Here is a 25,731-nt window from a genome sequence, read left to right as displayed (position 1 = left end):
CAGAAAATGCTCCTTTCTTCGTTCCAGCTTCCAAAGGAGGTTGGGGGAGACAGGATCTTAAAACTTATCAGATACCTGCTATCTGCAGGCTGATATAAAAGATGGATCCTCCCGAGGGAGGTTCAGGAATAGCACTCTGGTAGGTATCCTAGCCACCTCCCCTTTCTCAACAGCTTGGAATGGGACTGTTCTTGAATAGTGGAACCCCACCCATCATTCATGTCAGTTTGTTGCTAGTATGGCTTGTTCTTTGGCTTGTAAGTGTATGGACAGATTTCCAAATTCTGAATGGCGGTGAGTAGAAATGAGGTAAACTAGAAGAGAAATAGGTTCAGAGATTTTTGGGGGGAGGAGGCAGAATATTAGGGGAGGAAGTGGAGAACACAGTTATAGCGGTAGGAGAGGGAGATAGATGGAAAAGGTATATTATGATCTGTTATACAAAAGCAAATGGAAAAATTAGAATGTGGCCTGGAAGAGAGAGAAGGCATAACAAAAACCGGAGCTGTAGCAAGTGGGGCTATTGCAATTGATACAATTGGTTTAAAAATGCACTTGCAAAATATAAAATATTAGAAATAAGTTTACATATTTCCAAGAATAGTTCAAAAAGGAACAACTGTAACTTTAAGCTATATTTAGAAGGGATTCTAAAATTCAGATTTTATATAGAACACCCAAAAAATTAGTAACTGTTTGAATTGGTTTTGAAAACGCAAATACAACTGAATTTGTATATGTGTCTTTCTGACTTAAAAGCGTATACTCATCTCTGCCCTGATGGTCTCATTAGGACCTGCCTAAGTCCTTGCAAATATTTCAGGTTTATCCATTGATGTTCCTGAACAGAGCTGTGTCATCTTATTCTTTGTTATTGGAGTCTGAGGTCAGGTCTACATTTAAAACCATGTAGCTGCACCACTGTAGTGCTCAAGTGAAGATGATCCTTCACTGACAGGAGGGCTTCTCCCATTGATAGAGCGCTGTCTATTCCGGGGGGGCTAGGTTGGTATAACTACATTGCTCACGGGTGTGGATTTTTCACACCCCTTTGTGATGTAGTTATACCAATATAGCTCTGTAGTGTAGATCTGGCCTCAAACATGTCATTTACTTACAAAGAAATTTCAACTCTGATCCAGCATGGTCAGACTTTCCTGTGGATAATTACTTTACTACTGTCAAGGACTTAAACATTCCCAAAAAAGTAAGAAATGTTCCCCTATACTGGTGGGGGGAATCAATCAGTAAAGGCCCTATTCACAGTGTCAGGGTCCTGTCAGCTGCCACTTCCCTGGTGACAACTGTCTGATGTCATCTCTTTCTCCCTGGAGTCAAGTCAACTTATACCCCCCTTGGGTGTGACCAGGTCTCCATTTGTTCATTATTACACCTGCCAAAAAGGCCTTGATGAAAGCATTTGAAAAAGATACTCTTTGAGCAGGTGTACGATATTTGGGGGTGGGCATGGAGATGGAGTGGTCTCTGTTCTACAAACTGGCTTTTGTAGCATCTGTTGACTTCTCCAGCACACCCCTGTACCCCTCTGTCTAACCCTGGAACCTGCTATCTTTGGAAATGACCTATTGTGGGGAAGGCATAGAATATGGCATTGCTCCCTCTATGATCACACTAGTTTCCAAGCTTGAGATAAACTTGTCCATAACTTCCTGTGCCTGATGGTTTTTCAGGCCTTCTTAAGAACCTCTCTGTTTGGTGGCCATCATAACTGTTTCCAAAACACGCCAATAAAAATACAATAGGAGGTCCCCAACAAAGCCATTTGTGCGTTGCAGCAAAAAACAAACAAGAAATGGCTCCCATTTAAACAAGTAAAACTCACTGTAAATGTCACAAGCGCCAATCTTTCCCTTCAAGAGTCCTGCTTGTTTGTTCAGCTCCCAGCCTAAAGTGATACTGAGGCAGTGGTCAAGCTTTGGGTCTTTTTCAGCAAAACTGGGACTTGGAAGGTTGAAAGCCAAGCTGGAGCATAATGTGGCAGGGTAGCATGATGGTACCAGCAAAGAAATAGACCTACTCAATACCATGGCTGAGGTCTAAGGCAACATCTATTTTCTGATGTGGGCAAGCTACTTGAGTCACTTCTATGAAGGATAAGTTTTGGTTAATGAACAGACCTGGTTCTCTCCCTCATGCTACCACTGACTTGTGGTATGATATTGGGCAAATAAAGCTTTCTGTAATTCAGTTCCCTCATCTGTAGAATGTGAGTAAGTAATACTTACCTCATAAAGGTGTTCTGAAGCTAAAATAATTAACAGTTATAAAGAACTTTCAGCCTGCTAAATTGAGGGACAAAACTTGTGACAAAATGTTTTGTAAGCAGGTAAAATAATTGTTCTCTAGTAAGTTTTTTGCTGGGAATATTGTGTGAGAGAGAGCAGGGGAAGGACTTCTTTCAGATGATTATGCAGCAACTGACCCAGCAGAGACACCTGAGAGCAGGGAAAATTCCTATTTCCCTGTTACCATGGATTGAAACTTTTGCATCCCCTAGGTGCCGAGAGCAGATCTGTTAGCTCCTCCTCTACTTCCCCTACATTCCACTTCTCTGTAATAGAGCTCTGGATGGATCCCAAGAGTTGCAGCAATTAGAATTTTTGCTGTCAGAATCATAATTTTGTTCCCAACAGTCTTCTTGATATTGATTCTTCAGGTTTTCATTCTTAGGGTTGTGTTAGTTATACTTTTCATTATATGAAATTGACCTATTGGAGAGACAAAAACATTTACAGATGATTATTCTGGTGCAATGTTGAATGAGATTTTAAGTCCACAAGTTTTTGAAAGTCAGAATAAAGGGTCATATAACTACTAATTATGGCCCCCTTGTTAATACCCATTATTATCAGATGTTCATTATGCAGCATGTTCACACAGCAGTGAACAATATGTGATGTGAGTTATAAAAAAAAGTGTATTGGAAAGTAACTGTATTTCATTTCACTCCTTCAGTAATATAGAGAAAAGTGAATTTTCCTTTGCTATTTGTGTATATTGCATCTGTCTACAGATGCATCTGCAGTATGTAGCACTTTGCCACCTTGCATCTGTGTCCTGTGACTATGTCAGGAAAGACCTTTATCATAATGTACGCACATATTGGGAGAGGGTTATGGTTACTGTGGGAAACCTTACCCTGAATTTGGAGCAATGAAAAGTTAACCTCGGGGTTGCATTTAGCAAAACAAGAAAATTATTTCCTCTGTAATTAATGAGGGGTGGTGGGGTTCATCTTAAACTGTCTCAGGATGGAGCACATCTTTTCTGGTTGCTCTTCATTCAATTAGAGAAGTGGCAATCGAATAACTGGGGATTGTTCCAAATCAGCATGTTTATAAAGCAGCTTTATAAGGCTACTTTGATAAACCTTCTTTAAAATCTTAGTTTTTCCAGCTCCTTTTCATTCTCCTCATTCATCATGTAAACAGTGCAACCCAGTAGACCTGAGCAGGGGATGGTTATATTTTTTTCTCTCTGCATCCTTCCCCCCGTATTGTTTACTCCCCTGATATGGACTCAACCCCTGTGTCATTTTGAAGGAGGCACTTTCCACAGAACTGTCGTTTTATACAAGCAGGAAGCAAGAGTCAGTCTGAGCCTATTAAGTAATATGTTATGACAAGCTTGAGTCCAGTCATGGGTGGCTTATGATGTTTTCATAGGAAAACATCCTTTTGAGACAAAAGTTATTTTATATCTGTTCTTGCCCATTCTTTCATTATCAAGGATTATTTCTGTGCACATGGGATCAGTTTCTTACATTTAAATCATGGAGATAATAACTTCCAATATGTGTTTTTATGAGACATCCTAAACTGATCCACCTGTATAATCTAAGGAAGAAACCGCTTTTTGAAATCTCTGGATAAAAAGGTGCTGTAGAAATGTAAATCCTTACTAATAATGTTTCTGTATTTTGTGATGTGCCACTAGCACATCTTACACATTTAAATTTTTTTGTACTTTCTGTTTCATAAAGCCATGGACCGGGGGATGGTGGTATTTTAGCTATGAAGTTACTTAAGTTTAGATTTCAATGGAATGTTTGATTTTAATGTCTGAATAAATAGATAGGTGCATCCTGGGAAATGCTGCTGTCTCTGGCTGTCAGATCCTGTTAAACAGCTGCAGAATAGGTTTTTCTGGAGAATTTTCTGATTAATCTGAACTCTGACTTGGTGGCAGCAGTTTGCCATGCAAGTAGTCTAGAAAATCTCTTTAAGGCAAAGGGAATCTGAAGCCTGTACTGCAGTGATTTTCAACCTTTGGTCCACGGACCTCTGGGGATCTGCAAAAGGTGGTTGTTACCAAAGAAAAGTAGTTTTCAGACTGTGGTCCGTGGACCCTTGGAGACCACAGACTGTCTAAGATTTCTAAAGAGATCCGCACCTCCATTCAAAAATTTGTAGGGGTCCACAGATGAAAAAAGGTTGAAAACTGCTACTGTACTGTATAGTACTGATCATTTTGTGATATGCCTGTTGTTGGGCAAACAAACTATTTTTACTTGACTTCTGGCTTAAAAGAAACTTTGGCTACTTTAATGGTGACACATTATGCAACTCAAACAGTACAAAGTGCTTCATCAGAGCCTTTTGCCCTTCTCTGTGTTGCATGTGTTGAACTAACAAATGTTCATTTATTAACTTCTTGGTCTCTTCCAGATTGCTGATCTGCAGCTCCATAAACTGGATGAGCTGGACTGCTTGATCCAGGGCCTGCTGTATGTTGATTCTGTTGGGTTTAATGGCCAGCCAGAGTGCTATTATTTTGAAAATCCCACAGCTCCTGAACAATGTCAGAAAAAGCCTTACTGCCTTGATAATCCATATCCAATGTTGCTGGTTAACATAGGCTCAGGGGTCAGCATCCTAGCAGTGTATTCCAAGGACAACTATAAAAGAGTTACAGGGACCAGGTAAGGATGCTACTGTATATATACAGGGTCAGATTATTGCCACTTCTCTCCCCGTCCTACCATAGAAGGCAGCTTGGAGATGCATCAGTCCATTGCAGCTGCTGGGGAGCCTCTGCCAGGGACCTAGGGACCCCAACTGAATGTTTAAGTTGCCCTCTCCTCGTGGAGATGCTTGCATTGTCAAAACCAAAATACTACATTGTTTCACTTGCTGTTGACTATTTAAGTACAGCAGCGTGTAATTAATTACAAGAATTATACAAAGAATCAGGGGGGTAGCCGTGTTAGTCTGTATCCACAAAAACAAGGAGGAGTCTGGCAGCACCTTAAAGGCTAACCGATTTATACAACGTATCTAAGCATACAATATTATAGCAATTCATACATTAGGGAATGAAAATACACTGGACCCTCGCTAAAACACGGGATTTGGGATCTATGTGCGGTATCGCGTTATAGCAGGGACCACGTTAAAATGAATTGCAATTAAAGTAATTAAATTTGGGATCCATGGCCACAACCGTGTTATATGCGAATTTGCGCTATATAGATGCGCTTTCTAGCGAGGGTCCAGTGTATTCCTATATGTGATGAATATTGGGGATAAGATTAATTAAACTAAAAATTTGGTGGTGGTGGTTTTAAATTATTGAAGCATTTCCTAACATCCTTTTGATTTTTTTCTATGAATAGCATGAAAGAAATATGAAGTTTGGTACAGTAGTTCCCCCAAAATTGCAGAAAGAGACATCTAATTATCATTGCTAGAGAGGATTAAACAAGCTGGGATTTGGCAATATTTCTAACTGTATTTGTTGTTTTTCTATGACTCCCCCTTCATTGTCAGTCCATCATTCATATTAAAACCTCCCAGTGCTGCATCTTTTCTCCCACTCTTTTGATGGGTAACCTGTGGCAACGCTCTGTTGCCTTCCCCACTCCTCTTTTTGATTAATGTGGAGGATATGTAACTCACTAATGGTCTGTTCTTCCTAAAGCTTGAATGTATGTTCAGACCTATGGATAGATCACTTAAACACTAAGGCACACTGAAAATTTCACTGTTTTTCATTACACGTAGGATATAGAACATGTTTTTGACTTCAGCCTATGTAAGAGTGTGTGTATGTGCTGCTTCTCCCCGCCCCCCCATGAAGAATATAATAGTAATATTTTTAGTGTGGATGCACAGGAGACCTTTAACTTGAAAACTCCTTTGCCTTTAGCATTCGATAGCCTTGAACTGTTTGTCTTGTTTCCAAGTATACAGTACAAACAAACAAACTGATCGTAAAACTGTAGGGCTTGGATGTCCTGTTACACAATAACTCCATTGACTTCAGAGGAGAATCATGTCCAAAATCCTGTATGTTATGTGGATAATTTTTTAACCAATTCAAAAATCTGAATTATAAGATTTATTATTATATATACAATGAATTATTATATATACAATGTGTATAGTTCTTATTGCTTAAACATCAATTTGTAGTGGTACTTCGTTGTGAATATTCAGATCTGAGATTATCTAATTGGTTCTAAATTGACCCAGGTCAGCAGCAAGTAGCCTTTGTGGAATAAATTAATAGTCCGTTTTCTAGTTGGACAGCTGTTCACTCCATAGAAATACTGTCCCACCTTGGACTCATTGTCACTCTTGTTTCAGCAAAGAGGTCAAGGAGTGAATAGGCCAAACTACTCCCTTGTTGCTGTGACTTAGGCATGTTGAGAGGAAAGTTTGGAGAAATGTGTACATTCAGCTCAGTTGATATATATGAGGATTTTCATCTCCAGGGCTCTCACCCTGCACAAGCACTGAGCTCACATATAAATTCAACTTTAAAAAATGTTGGAGCTCAGGTCTGTTAAGGCTGAAGGTTCATAAATCTGGAGGAGTTATGCAAATATTCAACATCCTAATATGCATATGATAAATATGCATTACTGTATTTACATAACCAACGCACGTCCTGATTATCTGAGCTGAAGCCTGACAAGGCTGCAGCATGGAACAAGCTTAAGAAACGTAAGAATTGCCATGCTTTTTGCTGGCTTTGGCACCTGTAAGTAACCCTGGGTGCTTCTTGTGGCTTTGCTCAGCTACGTCTTGCTCAGGAGTGGAAAGCTGCTGTTGGTTACTAGGATTGTTTCTTGCCCTGGGCTGGGAGAGTATCTGGCTGTTTCCTGTTATCAGCTGAGGGATGCTTTGGGTGGCCTGCTGGTCCCTTGCGAGGTGCCCTGTTCTGGCTGCTCCTTGCCCATTTCTCCCTGGCTTGGGGGTGCTTTGGTTGCTGATTACCAGTGATTTCCACTCTTACCCCTATGACCAGGGAAAGATGGCTAGAGCGCTGCGCACATGTGCTTGAGCTGTAGTTCCAATCTATGGCCATGCATGGGTTTGGGGGAGACACAATATGCTGTAAGTTGCATCCCTGTGGTTTGAGTCCTCCCAGCTAGATCTTCAGGATTAGAATCACCAGGCTTCTAATCGTGGAGAGTCTACCTGGCATGGCTCATAACCATAGATGCAGCCTAGAGTGTCTCTCCTCATTGGTCCAAATCAGGAGATGTGAACTTCTAGAAAGGAGCCATGCAAAGAGCAAGTAAAAGCAGGAGACAGAATGTGTGGATGACGTTTCTTAGAACTGCCTGGTGCCTAAGAACTCTTCTCATTTTAGTCTCGGAGGTGGAACGTTCCTGGGTCTGTGCTGTTTGCTGACTGGCTGTGAGACTTTTGAAGAAGCACTAGAAATGGCAGCTAAAGGAGACAGCACCAACGTTGATAAACTGGTAAAAGATATTTATGGGGGAGACTATGAACGATTTGGCCTTCAAGGATCTGCTGTAGCATCAAGGTACATATTTAACTGGTTGTTTTCAAAGAGCTTAATAGAAATTTGCTGTGCACACTAAACTGAACTCTCAATTCCTACCCTATGTCCTCTGTCTGTATATAAAAGTCACCTTGCTGTATTGTGGTATTCTTATTTAGGATCTCTCTCCTGTTTTTGTTTGCTAATAAAGTATAAAAATATTCAAAGTCTAGAAGATAAAATTTATTTTAATTTAAAATACATTAATTTTGAAAGAACACCTTTACCCATTGTAACTGTATTCTCCTATTGTAGTTTCTTTATTAAGAGGTCCTTTCTCACATGTCCATGTTACGTAGGGTTGCCAACTCTGACTGAAGCTATTCCAGGAGATCTTTTTTCCCCCAACATGACATAATGTCATTTTCTTAAAATAACCCATAAAAAAATCTCCTGGATTGCTTTCAATAATCACTGGAAAATGTATGCTGATTCCAGGAAACTCCAGGCCAGTCCTGGAGGATTGGCAACCTTAATATTATGCCCAGAGTCAACAGCATCAAATCCAAGCAAAATTGTTTATCTTATAAGCTTACTAAGGTGGATCTGTGGAAATTTAACCTTTCTGAATAACTTAGAATAAAAAGGACGTTAATATTTCCAACACAGCTTTGGCCACATGATGAGTAAAGAAAAAAGAGATTCCATCACTAAAGAGGACCTGGCCAGAGCTACCTTGGTCACTATCACCAACAACATTGGCTCCATTGCTCGCATGTGTGCACTGAATGAGGTAAGTCTGCAAATTCACTGTACGTTTCATTGAGGCCTCTAGCAGTACAGATAACAAAAACAGTAAGTGCAAAATGCTTATATACCTATTCAATGACTGCCCCACTAGATAGATGCACATATTTAATATTGGCTCCTAGCTCTTTTGAAGTCTACTATTAACTCCATTATAAGATACTCTTTGCTATAAGGCACAGGACATTTGAATTTAAAAAAAACCAAGGTTTTATAATAAATGAACACTCCTATAATTAATGATCCCCAGAGCCGTCCAGCTGTTCTCACTCTTTAGATCAATATAGCAGATCAATTCTTCTAATTATCTCTTGGTTTAGTAGCTCTTGTTGTTATCCCATAAGCAATAAAGTATGACTGCAACATTCTCATTGCGTTGGTTTTTGTTTGTGTTTGTTTCATGACCTGGTGGTCAAGAACTATTCATGGAGTTAGTTTTTTCTCTAAGTACTCTCCATTTTCTGGAAAGTCATCTTCAGTCGTGAGGGTTTTCTACATTCTTTTTGCTTTCAGCTTCTTTACAGTGTTGCCTTGTGGCACGGAGTTCAAGCAGCATTGTACAGGGCTATCAAAGCATCAAGAGTTACAACAGAGATCCACGTGTGTTGCATTAAGAGGAGAAAAAAAGATAATGACCCTCTGCGATATGCCTCTACAAAGAAATTTTTGACCCAATTTCTTTTAACTGGATGAACTGTAGAACTACTAGGGAAAATGGACAGATGCGATAAATAACTTGCATTTCATAGAGGATATCTAAATAGATTTTTCCCCACCAACACTTTGATCTTGTTTCTGATGCTTATTTCAGTTGTATGACACAAAGAAGGAACAATTGTTCACAACGTGTGATGGGCTAGGCGTACAGAGAAAAATCCTAGGCTGAATAATAAATATTTTTGTTTTAGGAGCAAACTGTTTGTTTTATGTGATTCACTGGTTGGGATTAATCCAATAACCAGTTCTTGATCTTCTCAGAGAAAGGCAAAACTATACCCCTACCAGCAACAAGGCACATAGCCTGTTGTGAAGCATTGTGTGTTGGGTCAGGGCCATGATGATGATTCCTTTGTGACTCACTGGAGATACCAGTTTAGGCCCTGAAGCATGAGATTTGATGAGTCTTATTATTGTAGTTTAAAGATATTAATGAAAATGATTAAATATGAAGATGATGAATAAATAAATAAAAGATTCTTCCTCCTGGGCTTCAGAGCTGGGATGGCTTGCATAAAGCTGGCAAGAGTGTGTAAATTCCATCGTCTGGACATTTTGGGGTTCTTGTCAATGAAACACTGTCCCATAGATTGGCACAAAGGACCCCCCTCTACTGTTCACAGCTGGGGGAAATACTTTACATCTTCCCTAGCTGCAGAGCACCTAAAAAACCATATAAAGTATACAGTAGCCCTCCATACTGCACCATCAATACAGACTTCACTGTACAGCTAAATTGGCCACACATATATATGCTACGTAGCCTTCCACAGTTGGGCTACAGTTGTTAATAGTTTAATGAAAAACACTACACAGTGTATATCATATGTCATTTTCAGGATGTCATAACTTGATCAGATCAAATCTGAATTTCATCAGAATTCCTCATTGGTTGAAGGCTGCTATGTTTCAACTTCCATTTTGGCTGTAGAACTGCTAAAAGGGTAGCAAGAATTTTATATAAGAGTAGTGTGTTCTTATTCTCCTTGTACTCAAAAGTGGCTGAACTGTCTTTACTTAAACTGCCACACAAAATGTATCCCTGGGCAGAAGCCAGGCCTAGAAAGTTTTATACCAAAAGGTGATCGTTCCAGAAAGTTACAAGTGACTGAAAATAGAAATGGTCATGCCAATTTCATTATTGTAGCCATATTTCCTTCTGTTAGTCCCTATGGAATCTTTAATGGGATTTTTAATCAGTTGTCCAACCAATTAATTGTTTTTTTTTTTTAAATAATTTGCCATAAATTTTGCATACTTGTGATAGGATAGTGAATTACATGTATGAATAGTTTTCTTTTAGGTTTAGGATTTTCAATAAAAAGTGTGTGTCCATGTCAGATACCATTTGTTTTGATTTTCTAATAACTTCATGGTCATATTTGGGGGGGAAAAGGAAAGTTTATTGAGAATGAAGTTAAATTTGGTTCCTAAACAGCTTGCCAGTGTTGCATTAACAGAAATGTATTGCATATCTCTTTGCCGTCCATTTGCAAGAAATGTGTTTTACAGAATAGAAAGCACTGTCTGCTTGGGGAATGCAGAATGTTGCTGCCCATTTTTAACCTTAACCTGTAAAATGCTGACTTTTTCCACATCTCCAGCCAAATAAGTTCTTAGGAGGATATGTGAATATATGCTTATGTGGCCACAGACACCAGAGGGTTAATTAGAAGTTTTCTATCCTCCATGACTGTAAAACTGCATTATCTAAATAAAGCTGTTGTTGCTAAATATAGTCTCATCTGCACATTTGACTCTTCTTTTAGCCATGTTAATATAAATAACTGGACCATGATGTACTTCAGCACTATCCAATATCTTACACCTTTTGAGTGTGACATCCTCTTCAGACAACACCACTGGACAGTGCTAAAGGACATCATGGTCTAGTTATTTATATCAGCATGGTTAAACTACTTGGAAAAGAACAGTCAAATGTGCAGATGAGACTGTATTTAGCAACAAAAGCTTTATTTAGATAATGAAGTTTTACAGTTGTGGAGGATAGAAATCTTTTTAACTGACCCTCTGGAGTCTGTGGCCTCATAAACATATGTCATCATTATCTTTAGAGATAATTCTGTTGATATTCAGCAGAGACTGTTAATGAAATAACATCATCATCTAAGCTCCCAACAAGAGTCTTATACGTTTTTTCACGTTCAGGTACTCACTTGCTGTTGAACTGTTGACTTGCTGGGTGTGAACTATTTTAAAATGGCGAATGCTAGATTCTGTTTCTCTTTGTACATCATCACCAGAACTGGATTCAATGGGGTAGCATAGGTGTAACTGAAGGCATAATGGGCTACAGGAACCTTAACTACAGGCGGTAATGTGTGAAAAAGGTTGGCTTGACCTTGGTTGGCCCTTAGATTGAAATTGGAGAGGTGGTTTTCTGTTTGTTTTTTGTATGTTTGTTTGAAAAAAACAATTAAAACAAATAATGCTTTTTCATATAAACTGAGCTCAGTTAACATTGAAACCAGTGAGAGACAATAAATGTGGAACCTCACCCTGCCATTTTACAGTCACTTTTGCCCCAAACCTGAGTCTCCAAGGCTAAAAAGGACTGAGCCTACTGAGGCGAACAAGGTATTTTGCCACACATGGTGTCAGCGGTTTGCTGTCCTGGTATTTCCACTCATGGAAGCGCTGAGCCCATATGGCTGACGTCACACCTGACCTTGCCAGGATTTCCACCTTCAGCTGGGGGTAATCCGTAGCTGTCTCTGTGGTCATGTCGAAATAGGCCTTTTGGGGCTCCCCACACAGAAATGGAGCCAGGATACCTGCCCACTGGTCTTGGGGCCAGGCCTCCCACAGTGCCGTCCTCTCGAAGGCGAGGAGATATGCCTCTATATCGTTGTCCATAGTCTGTAAATAGTTGCTTGCCTGCAGCGGCTGGATCCCCTGGGGCCCGCGCGTCAGCATGGTCAGTGCTTTTAACTGGTTCACTACTTCATTCAGGGTGGCTCAATCTTGGACCACCTGGTTCATCAGTAATTGGTTCGTCTCCTGTTGAACGCGTACTGACTCTTGCTGGGCAGCCATCTTTCCCTTGTAGCCTCTTGTTGGGCCGCAGTGGCCTGTGCCAATGCCTTCACTAAATCATCTTTTTTTTTTGTGATTTACCCTGCCCTGAGATGGCTTGCCACACTTTTCAGAGTGGAACCACAGTTTGGGAACGATAATGACACGTGTATCTGTAGAGTAATCCTTATCAAGTGCCCTTCAAAGGTTTCCCTGGAGCCAGGTGGATTTGTTGATTATCTTGACTCTTCAAGGGCTGATTCACTTAATAAATGAAATATTAATAAAAATGCATATGTAATAAATTACATATGAGATAACATGGAAATAGCATTGCTAACACTTCAGTTTTACCACATCAGAAAAATATCTCATACTGTCATACATCCTCTAAGTGCCATGTGATTATATGTATGCAACACATTAGTGACATACTTTATCCTGTCCTTCAAATAAAATCTGCCTTCCTGCTGCCACTTGTCTCCTTAGTAAACACAGCTACCTACTGCTTTTGGGGTTTCAGTATGGAGAATTAGGGTTGCATTGCTATGATGTATAAAGCAGGGTAGATTTGATTTAAACCATTAGTCAGGAAGACTCGATTTAATCATGGTTTTCTACATAAAAATGCATTCTTGTTGGTTGTTATAACCTTAATACATATTCTTCACAACTCAGAGATAGATGTAGGTTTCATTTTTAGAAGGTACATGCTATACATTTTTAAACAGTGATTTATTTTGAAAACTTTTCTGATTAGTTTTACAGCTATATCAGAAAATGAATGATTGGTTATTTCATTTACTAAAGGTAATTGAAGCAGATATTTATGAAGTCATTGGGAGGTGAACTATCTCCAATTCAACAGGTTAATCATTAATATTTGGAGGATTTTCTTGCCATGCTGTATTAGGAGAACATCACCAGACAGACATTTTTAATTGTTTTATTTAACTAAAACAATAACATTAAGTATTCTGGATTTTTTTCTTCAACAGCAAATATATAATATTTTAACAAAACAAGCATATGTCCCTCGCTTCTCACATTTATCTCCAGACGACTTCTCCTTATCCAAATCTATTCTGCCCCCAACAATCATCTATTCATTGAACTCTCTGAAAACTTTGCACTTTTAGAGAGAGGTAAGGGATTAACTCTGTGTACCCAAATTTTCAGAGGGACAATAGAGTTGAGTTCTGTTTCTCACCTCTATATATTATTTATTTTAAAACCTTTTTGCTGTTAACAAGCATGTTACGTCTGGGGAGACACATCCAGAGTTTGAGAACTGGAAAACTAAGCATCTCTGATGGTATCTTCTAGACTGAGCACTGAGTGTCATTGGGTAGATAGAAAGATGAACCTAAATCTATACAGAAGCCCCTGGAACCTCATAAAATAGGATCCCTAATCCATGAACTATTGGAACTCATTTACAAAATTTTTCTTAAACATTACATGAATATATTGTTTCATCCTATAGAATTAGAATTTATAATCCCTATTCTGTGATGAGATATCTTTGAGCTATAATGTATCTTAATTAAAACTATCTTTAGATAGGCTTTTTCCTCAAAGTATTTTATCAAAAAAGTCCGATTGATTTTTATCCACCCTGGTATAAAGTTGAAAATTCCCAAGTTTTTTTTTCTCAATAGAAATAAAATTGCATGTCTAAAGCAGCACACCTACTGAATTTAGTTTTATTCTTCATCTTTGTATTGTTATTTTACAGAACATTGACAGAGTGGTGTTTGTAGGAAACTTTCTCAGAATCAATATGATCTCTATGAAGGTGCTAGCATATGCTATGGATTATTGGTCCAAGGGACAGCTGAAGGCTCTGTTTTTGGAACATGAGGTAGGGAAATGTATCCATTAAATTCCTTATTAATTATAGGAAACTATATCTGTGATGTTTGAGTGTACAGAGTTGCACAGAGAATATTTCTCTTAAAAAGCCAAAGGGGGCGATAGACTAGGTTCTGTGAAAATGGCCTTTAACTCAGGAGGTGGTTGAAGATGTAAATCCCTGAATTGTAATTAGTTTGGGTGCTCATCTTGCTGGATTTACTTTCATTTAATAAACCTCATACATCTGCCCAAAACTTTCTCTGGCATAAAACTATGCATGCAGCGTTTCAGGCCTGATACTTGTATTGGTTGGTTGGGATTTTGTTTTTACAAAATGTCAAATGATGTCAAAATTAAATTAATACGGTTAAAATGGAAACTGTCTTACCATGTGTGTGGAGTCACTACAGTGGTTCCATAACAAGTTCTGTTTTGTCCTTTGGTTAGTCACAACAAGCTGTGTAAGGCTTATAATGATACAACTGGACCCTTTTCTTCTTTCACTGGAATCATTTAATTACAATCCACGTTTTGAACACTGGTATAGGTGACTGATCTCACAAGATGTATATCTTTTTAACTGCCTTATCAATGCTGAAAGCATTATGAGTACTGTGCTACTCGGTTGTACTTCAGAATTTCTGATAGTTCTTGGTTTTGTTTTTAAGGGTTATTTTGGAGCTGTTGGGGCCCTTCTGGAATTGCTTAAAATGACAGAAGATCAGTGACAAAGCTCACTGGAAGTGGATACCTGTCAAAGATGCTGCTGGATAGAATGAAAGCCACTATAAGGATGGAAATGAAGCCATTATGGCAGTTCTACCTGCTGGATTTGTAAATAATTTAAAATCCTTTTAGCTGATCTCTAACTTTTGGGTTTTGAGCTTAATACTTCAAAATTCATACTGGGAATAAAAAGTTTTTTTCTGTACACTGTATTTTTTAGGGGTAAAAAAAACCTGTGCAACGTGGCCAAACATGCAGATTTTATGGATTGATTTTTAAAAGTGCACACTGTTTAAAAAAGGACCTATACTATGAGACACCTGCGTTTCTTCTGGGGTTTACTGATTAGTGTGGTAATTTTAACTTCATCTAGTAATCACTCTAGGAGATTTTTATCTTATTTTTTCATGACGTTTCATGATTTACTCTTGGTTTCAAATGAAACTACAAAGCTGGCACATTTTACTGTGAACACTAAACTAATTGATTTTGATTTTGTTGCCTTCACTTTTTTTTATTTAAAAAGATACTCTTCCCTCTCATCCCTCCCGCAAAAAGATGCCCTTTCTTTGACTACATGTGTTTCTGTTAACAAAGAGGCACTAGCAGACCTGCTGAGATGGGAATAAGATTTGTGTAGTGACTGGCACCTTCTGAAGTCATGAGCATGAGTTGACTGCTCATTGTGGCACCAAAGTCCCTGGCATTTTGGCCTATTCCTTTCTGAAATTTTTGATTACTGGGTCAAAACTAAAACAAAATCCTGTTATGGTAAAATTCATCTATGAAAAGAGCTCTATGGTATAGATGGTATTTATACAGTATATACGTAGCATTAGAAAATAACAAGGGAGAATAATTTCAATATGTCTGAGGACTTTACTGTAGTCATTACAATAACTTCTTAAATTTTATGTTCATCAAATTTGTTGTTCAAATCCCACTTTCTAAAATTAGAACCAATACTTATTGTATCATATATTGGATTAGGAACTAAAGTTTAATTTTGCCTCCAGGACTTGGTAAAGTCTGAGTATTTATTCCTCAATCATTCTGTCTTACAAATCTGTATTTGAAATTCATTCTTTTTGATGCGTCACATGATGTAAAGGGTCCATCAGAGGGACAGCATAATTTTAGGGAGCATGTGTTCTCTGATGTGTTTTGGTTTTTTGTTTCTGAACACAGTCATTAATTCCCATCTCTCTCAAACCTTGGATAAATTGATTCTAACGGAAGCGTTGACTTGTCTGCTGGAAATAAAGGCCTTTACTGTGAGAGAGTTTTTAATGTATCTGTGGAATTCATTTCTTTAAACCAAACTATATAGAGTACCTAGTAGTATTAATTTGGTTACGTCTTCCTGTTGTTTTTACGATCTGTTCCTGGTACTTGTTTTTCCTATATTACGTCACTTTGGCCTTTCTTACTTTGATTCATCCACTCATTTGAGACTTTGTTGAACTGCTTATTATGTGACAGGTTTAAAGTTTTGCCATTTTACATTTTGACTTTTTTCATAGGTTGTATGACTTCTATGAACCACAACGTGTGAGAATCTTTTAACATAATTAACTGTAACGTTGTTGAAAGAGCTACAGATGGGATACATTTGTCTGAATGCTTCTAGTCCTATATGAACAAAATAAGTTACATTAAGCTTTTAAGTTGCTAAAGAGGAGAGTTGCATAATCTTGGATGTTGTGGGTATGCCTACACTTCAAGGGCTACTACAGCACCGCTGCAGCTCTGCCGCTGTAGCACTGTAGTGTAGACACTTATACATCAGTGGAAGGTGATTTTCCATCACGGTAGTAATTCCACCCCCTCAAGAGGTGATAGACTAGACACAGCTCGGGCGATAGAATAATTCTTCCAGTGACCGAGCTGTGTCTACAGTGTAGGTAGGTTGACCTAGCTACATCGCATAGTGCGTGGAATTTTTCATAGCCCTGAGCAATATAGCTTCGTCGACCAGGTCTTGGTGTTGGCTATTTCAAACATTGCACGCCTCCTCAATTTTTTAAAAGCCAGCAGTTATAATGGACATACAGGGTTTACTTTTCAAGCTTCAATGCAAAGAATGTTCACAAGGTAAATGTGTCCATGCAGAATTGCACATGCAACTATTTCAGTATTTCCACAATTACCAGAGCTGGAGCTGTGAACTTGGACATTTAGGCTGTGCTCAGGAGGGAAGATCTTCCACAGTCACACTGATTCAGAAGAATTATAGTTTGCCTGACAGACAATTTTTTGGACCTCTCTAAGCAGCATAAAGAAGTCAAATACTGAAGAGCCATCCTTTATCTGGAGTCGATTAAAAACTACTAGCATATTGTACCTAACCTTTCAGGCAAAAGACTTACTGAACATAGCAAGCACTTAGAGATATTTGTTACTCCCAGGAGAAAAGTCTTTTTATGTGCTTTTGATTTGAAGTTATAGTAGTAAGCCCTGTATGCATTACTGTTGACAGGACAACACTCAGTTCTGTGTGCTACAGTGTAGAGCACAATTGTATTTGAGAACTGCAGCAGTTTCTTTCCTTAATGACTTACTTTTAAGGCTGAAAGAAAAGGAGGACTTGTGGCACCTTAAAGACTAACCAATTTATTTGAGCATGAGCTTTCATGAGCTACAGCTCACTTCATCGGATGCGTACCGTGGAAACTGCAGCAGACTTTATATATACACAGAGAATATGAAACAATACCTCCTCCCACCCCACTGTCCTGCTGGTAATAGCTTATCTAAAGTGATCATCAGGTGGGCCATTTCCAGCACAAATCCAGGTTTTCTCACCTTCCACCCCCCACACAAATTCACTCTCCTGCTGGTGATAGCCCATCCAAAGTGACAACTCTTTACACAATGTGCATGATAATCAAGTTGGGCCATTTCCTGCACAAATCCAGGTTTTCTCACATCCCCCCCACCCCCATACACACACAAACTCACTCTCCTGCTGAGTGTCTGTCACATGGGTCACAGAGGTCACAGATTCCTTGACTTTAAGAGACCTATGTGACTTCTGCAGCGGCTGGTGCAGCTGAATCCAGGGCCACCCAAGCAGCTGGTCCTAGGGCCAGCCATGCTGGCCTCTGCTGGGGCAGCCCCAGGTAGCTGGCCCCGGGGCCACTCAAGCAGTGGCCGGTGCAGTTGGACCCAGGGGTGGCTCTGGAGCAGCAGCAGTTTCAGAGGCAGTCAGCCCTTGCTGCCGGAGCAGGGGCCAGCTGTCGGCCCACTGGAGCCCCCCAGAGCAGCAGCAGCCCCCGCCTAGGGTCCCCCAGAGCAGCTAAGATTTAGTCACAGGCTGTGAATTTTTGTTTATTGCTTGTGACCTGTCTGACTTTTACTAAAAATACCTATGACTAAATCTTAGCCTTACTTATTTTCAAACATCATGCTTTGGGTGTATGAAGTGTAAATCCTGTTCTTTGTCCATTCTTCTTTTCTCCCATCCTCTTACTCTTTTGAGTGCTATATTATAGGAAAGCCAGAGGCAAACCAATGTCAGTCATCCCATCAGTACAATTACTTGTTTCTGATCCACTTCTGCCTTGAACCATGGAGCCCACACAACCTGCTTGGCTCTTCTAATGTTTTTCCTACAGAGGAAAAAGACAAGGAGAGAGATAAGAGCTTGTTAGAGTTCAGGTGAGCAACAAGTCCCTACTATGTCCTCCAACCTGTGTTGGTTCAATTTGGCAGCAGCTTCCAGCAGCCTGTGAAATGGACTCTTCTGGCTGGGGAAGTAGGATCACCTTTTCCATCTGGAACATTCACTACAGCTCCAGTAAAGCCATGGGTTGCTTCCCTATGAGTTGTTCTGCCAGAGGATTTTAATACTATCTACCATCTCCTGTTCTTCTACTTCAACTTTCTCTGGCCATCCTATGTCCTGTGTGCTCTTCTTGCTCAGAACCTGTCAGCTTTCCCAGTTCCTGCATGTTTTGAGCTGGTGAGTAGAAGAAACAGGTTAGTATCAGAGGTGTGTCTTGGCTACTGCTTAGATACTGTGGGGATAAGGACCATATAGAGGTATTTCTAGACTTGCTGATAGAAGACACATAGTACTATAGGCCTTTAGTGCTAGTGTTGACCTTGGCTTTAATGTGACAGAAATCATGAGGAAACTGTCTACTTTTAATTAGAGTTCTGTTTAACATTATTTCTATTCTCTTTACAAAGAAATTCAGTAATTTATTAATATTTATAAACTGCAAACAGCTTGCTAATGTATTTTAGTTGTTTTACTTCTCAAAATTGTCATATGCAGAACCATTACAAACTGTATCTTTTGATGCTATTACTAACCACAAATGAGCTCAGATATATTAGGTGGTTGCAATTGCTATAGTAACATTAGAGGGACCCATAATATCAGCAGTGCAAATTCTGATCGCTGTGCTCTGCATACCAAAGGCATTACACATTTTGTTTACATTGTTACAGACACAAATCTGTTCTGCCCTCTTCTCTACTCCCCTTGCCTTTTCCTAACAGGTGATTGTTTGACATGAGAACATCCATCGCTTTGCTTAATGTGTACTTTACTTACTATATTGCATTTTCAGTTTTCTTGTAACTGGGTGGAAAAAGAATACAAATTTAGAAACATACTGTAAATTAACAATGTAAAAAAAGGTGAAAAGAACTGCCTGTCCACAGATAAAACAAGGCTCTTGAGGAGAAAGCACTTACATCAGTAGATCTTGCAACATGCCAGGAAGGTCAACAAATTCAGGCTGTCAGTGCAAGAAGGGAAGTGAACTCCAGAGTTGGAGATCCTCTCTGAAAATAACCCAACCCCAGCCATTATATATACAACAGCCCCTAGAATATTATATATATTATATAAGTTCAGGTGTCTGTGGTCTCAACTGTTTGGGTAAAGCACAAAATAAGGCTCTATTTTAAAATGCTGTATGTATTCTGAACATGAAACTTAAAGGGCATAATAGGTTCCCTGCTACAGTGATTAAATGTTTTTAATACTCTCTGCATAGCTGTTTGTTTGCATGGATGTAACCCCTTTTCTTGCTAATTTTTGTCTGAGATCTTTTAAAGGAAATGTATAACAAAACATGACAGTCAAAGATGCATCACAATACAAGAGAGGTTTAATATTTTTAACAAAAATATTCGTAAAATTGGATTGAACAACCCATAGTAAGAAAAATAAAGAGCAAGAAGTAATATAAAGAGGCTCAAATAAGAAGATAAGTAAGTAAAAATATATGTGCTGCCAAAGGCCAAAACAGTCCCTATAGTTCTTTTGTCATCTTGAAATCTGCCTACTAATCTCTTCTATGATGTTAAAAATGTGATTCACTGTCTTATTCTAGGATTGGCCTGATTTTTAATGCCTTAACATTATTTTTTGCTGTCATGCATATTTGTATTTTATTATACAAATATGACACTCTATGAATGTTATAATTAATCCTCTGAAGCACAGATTGCATTATTTTTATGGTAAGATATTTGGATTCAGTGTTGTTGTACCCCGGTCGGTCCCAGGATATTAGACTGGGGTGGGTGAGGTAATATCTTTTATTGGACCAACTTCTGCTGGTGAGAGAGACAACAGAAGTTGGTCCAATAACAGATATTACCTCACCCACCTTCTCTCTCCAAAATATTTGTGCAGTGTTCGCCAGTGTGAGAGTATCACCAAAGGATCTGAATCTCTTAGAACAAACCTATATGTATATAAATTTAATTGTTTAAATTGATATTACAGTGGTGCTCAAGGGCCCAAATCAGGATCAGGGCCCTATTGTGCTAGATGCTATACAAATGTATAAAAACATGTTCCCTGCCTTACCTTTGGATCCTGAGCATTTTAGACTTCATTGCAACAGGGGGAAGGAGTTGTTACAGGGGTCCAAATACAGGGTTCCCAACTCCTCATGACGTCCTGAGGCCAGGGGTGGGGAGGTGGGCTAGTTTGCAGATTGTTAAAACATGTTCAAAGCACCATTTCAATATTAATTCCTGGGACATTCATACAAAACTAGGCTGGATTGATCGCCTTAGCTTTCCTCTCTGAAATCTGCTAAAGAGTTTCTCATTGCCCTAAGGGAATAATTCATATGTAAAATGAGCAACATGGGTGAGAACCTCTGTTTTCACTTTGGGGCATATTCTGTTTCTTCTAATCCCACCCACACTCCCCCTGCTCTAGAGAAACACTAACCAATGTGGGCCCTACTTTATAATGGCCATTTAAAAAAAACAACAATTGGTGGTTTGTTTTCTCATCTGATTAATAGCCTTTTTAAGGAAGGTCAAGTCTGTGCCTCATCACTTCATAGGGAGAGAGATAATCTGAAGTGTAATTTCAGTAATAAAGACCTCTGAGTACCATATTGGGTAGAAGTTATTGTTGGCTGTGGAGGGTGGGGAGGGGAGAAAGGTACTAAGACAAGAAAAAACAAACTTTAAACTCCTCAAATCTGCTCTGAAACATGGGTTTCAATTCTGATGGAAGTACGTATATATGATTTCTTGTAGGATAGTAATACATATTTTGATGCTCCGACTTTGGCAAGGCTACTCCAGCTGTTAGTCTTCTCAGTGTTCATGTTCCTTTGAGAGCATCATAAGGATAGCCACAAGTGATTTTTGGCAGGACATAGTTGCATTTTTGGAGAGGGAAACCATGTGGGGTTGAACTGGTGACACAATAAACATCCATGATTGTTCGTATTTCAGAGTGGTTGGTCCCTCATTTAGGGGCTGTCTTTTAAACGTGCAAAGAGCCTTTGTATCCAGGAGAAAAACAAGATAATACAAACTGTAGAAACTATGCCAGACATTTGCCCTTACCTCCATAGCGGTAGATGAGAGCTAGAGGAGCTGTTCATAATTTATATTTAAAGATGTCAAATGTAATAAATAATTTCTAACTTTTGGTGGTTGGAACTAGCCGGGGAGCATGAGAGAGGTGCCCTGGGTGTAACAGGAGTGGCCTCTGGGCCCTTTAGAAAAATCCATGCTCATGAGCCCAGACTGAGAAGAGATACTAAGAGGTGGTCTGTAGAACCCATGTCCATGTCCCAGACTATACTGGAATAGAGGCCAGTCCATCCTAAAGAGAGAGGGGTCTGGAAAAATAAATAGGAGGTAAGGAAAAGATGTGAGAACCATGGGGAAAAGAATTAGGTAGTCAGTATAGGGGAGGGAGAGTTGGGAACAACATGAACCAAGGAGGAAAAAGGGAGAGATGGGGGTCAGGGTAGTAGAAGAGAATATTGAGGTGAAAAATGGAGGAAGCAGGAATTGGGTAGGAAAAGTGAGAGAGCACTGAGGAGAGGAAGGGATAAGACAAAAGGAAGAGAAATACACAGGAATGAGATGGTGTAAAGAGAACAGTGGGCAACAAAAGGAAAGGAAAAAAAGTCTAGAGAAATGGAAGGGAAAGGAGAGAGCCAGATAGTAGACATAGCTGTAGGGGTAGAACTGTTTTATTCATTGATTCTGTTCTCTGCATTTAAAAAAAAATGTATTTTTTTGTACTTCCCTATTGGGGGGGGAACTAAGGGGAGGTGGGGTATCTGGGCTCACCATGGCTCAGGGCCTACGTGAGGGGAGGAAGAGTACTAAGAATCACTGAACTGGAGGTGAGCCATGTTTTGTATGGGATGGGAATTTACTAGGATTTTTTCCTCTATAGATCAAGCAGTGCACACACTGGACCAACCACATCTCTGAGGCTGATGGAGTTACATTAGGAATGGATTTGGTTTACTAGTCTATAACTGATTGATTTAGCATTCACACAGTAATGCTGCAGACAAATGGTATGCCATAAAACACTTAGTTCTTATGTTGGTTATATCCGAACCCATAATGCAGAATTTGAGCAACACCTACATATACAAAAACTCTGTTGATCGGGTAGGGGAAAGAAGAAATCTTATCTCCCTGCTGTGTATAGTCTTAATCCAATTCCCATTGAGGTCAATGGGAGGATGTGATGGGATCTGACTCCGGGGTACAGACTGGAACTGTGGGACTGCTGTGTCCCCTTAAGTCTCTAGCCTGGGCGATGTCTCACAAAGCTATGCCAGTGACAAACAGCAACCCCCTCCAGATGCTGTGATCTCTCAGCCACTAGCATGTGGGCACTCTCAACCAGCTAGATTGCATGCATGCTCTCTAAGCCACTCATGAATAATACAGAGAGGGACACCAGCCAATCACCCAGCCTTGCACCCCAAAAATATATCATCTTAGGCTGCTCAATATTCCCTTGGACAGTGCAAGCTAATTTATTATTTCATCACTCCAACAAAGGGTAGCGGACGTGCAACAGCTTTTGTTAACCGGAGCTGAGATTCCCCAAGTACTTCCACCAAAACCACACTGTTTTAGGTAAAATAGAAAATAGATTTATTAACTCTAGAAAGACAGATTTTAAGAGATTATAAATAGCAGGCATAGAGATCACAGTTGGTTACATAAGAAATACAAATAAATTTGTAGTCTAAATTCTACAAACTAAGCAGGATTTGAATCAAGCAGTTTCTCACCCCAGTAGACATTCCATGCAGTTTACAGCTCTTAATACACAGGCTGGATTCCCTTCCCAGCCTGGGACCAATCTCCTCTGTTCAAAGTCTTTGTCTTCCAGATGATCTTTCAAGTGTTGAGATGGGGGAGGTGAGAGGCCCAGTGATGATGTCACTGTACCTCTTTTATATTTTCTTCCAGCTGCTAGAAAGATCCTTGCTGTGATGTGGGGGTTAGGCAGCCCTCATTGGGTACGTGCCCTCTCTGAGGAGTCTCTGGGATAGTGGATTCTTCTTAATGGGCCATCAACATCTGACTAGTTGGTCCTGATGTAAATCTGTCTCACTAGGTGCTCCTTTGTTGCCACTGAAAGGCTGGCTGTGGGCATCTCCCAACCTCACAATATATTTCAGTCTCACACAATAGAAATACTTCATAACTTCAGATACAAGGGTAACACACAGTTTAACAGGATAATAATGTGCAACAACTCAAGACTTCTTAAGTGATACCTCACAAGGCATACTTTGTACAAAACACATCATAACATATCACAGTGGCGAATATGGGGGTCTAGGGTGCTCCTTTGAGGTACAGAGTGTCACAGAAGACTCCCATATAGTTCAGTGGGCTTGAAATGAGGCCCTGTGTGTGTCAATAGAAAGTTAAGCTAATTTCCATTTACAGTAAAAGAATTATTTTTCTTTTTAATATTACTTTTGTAGTAATATTTATTTAAAAGCTTGTTTTTTCCATATGTGGGTGTGTCCTCTGTATCATCAGTAATTACCTCCCTAACATTGCTTATTCACAGTACACAAGAGAACAAGCAATGGGTGTAGAAGCCCCAAATGGTTTTGACATTAGGAGCAATTACATCATATTGACAGAGACTCTCAGTTCTTTTTTGCTGGCCACTAGTAGTTCATTTTGTTACGTATAGCTGTCCTTGGAAGCTGGTTACATGGCTGAGTCAGCCATCCATTGCTTTCAGTGAGCTAAACTCCAGAGGGACTGGGCATATGGCACGTCCTTAATGGGAACCAGTGTGCAGCAGTTAGTCTAAAGGAGACATCTTTTGTTTTCACATGATGTTTTCTTTCTAAATACCATTTAAAAAACAACAGATTGAGTTAAAGTTGTGATTCAAAGCAACAAAGGAGAAAAAACAAAAAGCCAAATTTGACACCCATCATCCCAAAGAGATGTCACTCCCTAGCCTGAACTCATGCCTTTTTGCTTGTTTTGTTTCCACAATGGTCTGAGATAAGGACGCTTCCTGACTTGTGTGTCTTTCCAAGTCCATCACGTCACAATTTTCATCGAGTCAGATCTAATGCCAATTGAAGTCAATGGGAGATTTCAGTGGGTGCTGGATTGAAACCTTAATTCATTAGATAATTTCCTTTTGTAGAGCAAGTCTTCAAGATAACTTTTTCAGTGACACACACAATTTTGTTTTACACCTTTGGCTGAGTGGAACTTCCCCCCCCGCAGTGGAAATATTGCCTATATCCTATTCACTCCTGTTCTCACAGCAGCAAAGGTGATGTGATGCTTTGAGCAAAAGAAAAGGAATCCAGCATCTTGGTGAAATTCAAAATGCAGATTGGTTAGCATGGGATTAATTACTTCTGGTGGTTGCAATAGTGGCATCCACAATACACTACATCATTTAAGCAACAAGCCAAAACATGGTGTGTTTTGATTGGCTATTGATGCATCACTATTTGTTATTTTTTAGCATCCACAAGTGTGCTAGACTGCACAGAAATAAATAGACTGGTCCCAGCCCCTAAAACCTCAGAATGCAGAGGCTGGACTTGGTAGAAAGTGAGGATATAAGATAGAGTGAGGATGAGAAGGTTTAGTTCATCAAGCTGGTGGAGAACTCTCAGATCTAAACACTCTCCTCTCTCTCATTCCTATCTTCTTTCAACAGTTAAAGGAAATAGCTCAGGACTTTGACCTGAGTTATAGTGTTATGCCTGCCAACTGGTGGCCAGTCTATAAAGCAGACTTAACTACTCCTCGGTCTCCCCTGATGCTTGCACTCTTTGCTAGCATTCCAGATATAGACACATCCTCAAGCTGGCATCTTGCTGTTTCCCCCTGTAACTCATTTTATTAAATGTGTGAGTGTATTCATAATGGGGCATGGCTGGCCTAGTACTGTTAGAGCAACAGAAACACTGGGGAAAAAATAGAATAATTTCTCCAAAGGAAAAGGCTGTTTTCTTGCTCTCTCCTTAGGCTTAGTTTGGAAATGAAAGTCTCAGATAAAATGGAAATAAAATTACTGGAGCTGAA

The 25,731-nt window shown here is 39.5% G+C and overlaps 1 protein-coding gene across 4 annotated transcripts in view; it reads left to right on the top strand.

The window, feature by feature from the left end:
- The window catches only part of PANK1 (pantothenate kinase 1), a 38,276-nt gene extending 22,088 nt beyond the window's left edge, over window positions 1-16,188 (top strand). For 3 of the 4 annotated variants that reach the window (XM_073353803.1, XM_073353802.2, XM_073353804.1), the window contains 5 exons: window positions 4,689-4,942; window positions 7,621-7,797; window positions 8,425-8,548; window positions 14,054-14,179; window positions 14,841-16,188. In XM_073353803.1, coding sequence (XP_073209904.1) covers window positions 4,689-4,942; window positions 7,621-7,797; window positions 8,425-8,548; window positions 14,054-14,179; window positions 14,841-14,900 — 741 coding nt within the window. In that variant the 3' untranslated portion in view covers window positions 14,901-16,188. The remainder of the gene's footprint in view (window positions 1-4,688; window positions 4,943-7,620; window positions 7,798-8,424; window positions 8,549-14,053; window positions 14,180-14,840) is intronic. The other variant, XM_073353801.2, reaches the window with a different exon arrangement.
- The last annotated feature ends 9,543 nt before the right edge of the window (window positions 16,189-25,731 follow it).

This window comes from Lepidochelys kempii, chromosome 7, assembly GCF_965140285.1.
Source record: "Lepidochelys kempii isolate rLepKem1 chromosome 7, rLepKem1.hap1, whole genome shotgun sequence".
NCBI lineage: Eukaryota > Metazoa > Chordata > Testudines > Cheloniidae > Lepidochelys > Lepidochelys kempii.
This window is presented reverse-complemented; position numbering and strand designations above follow the sequence as displayed.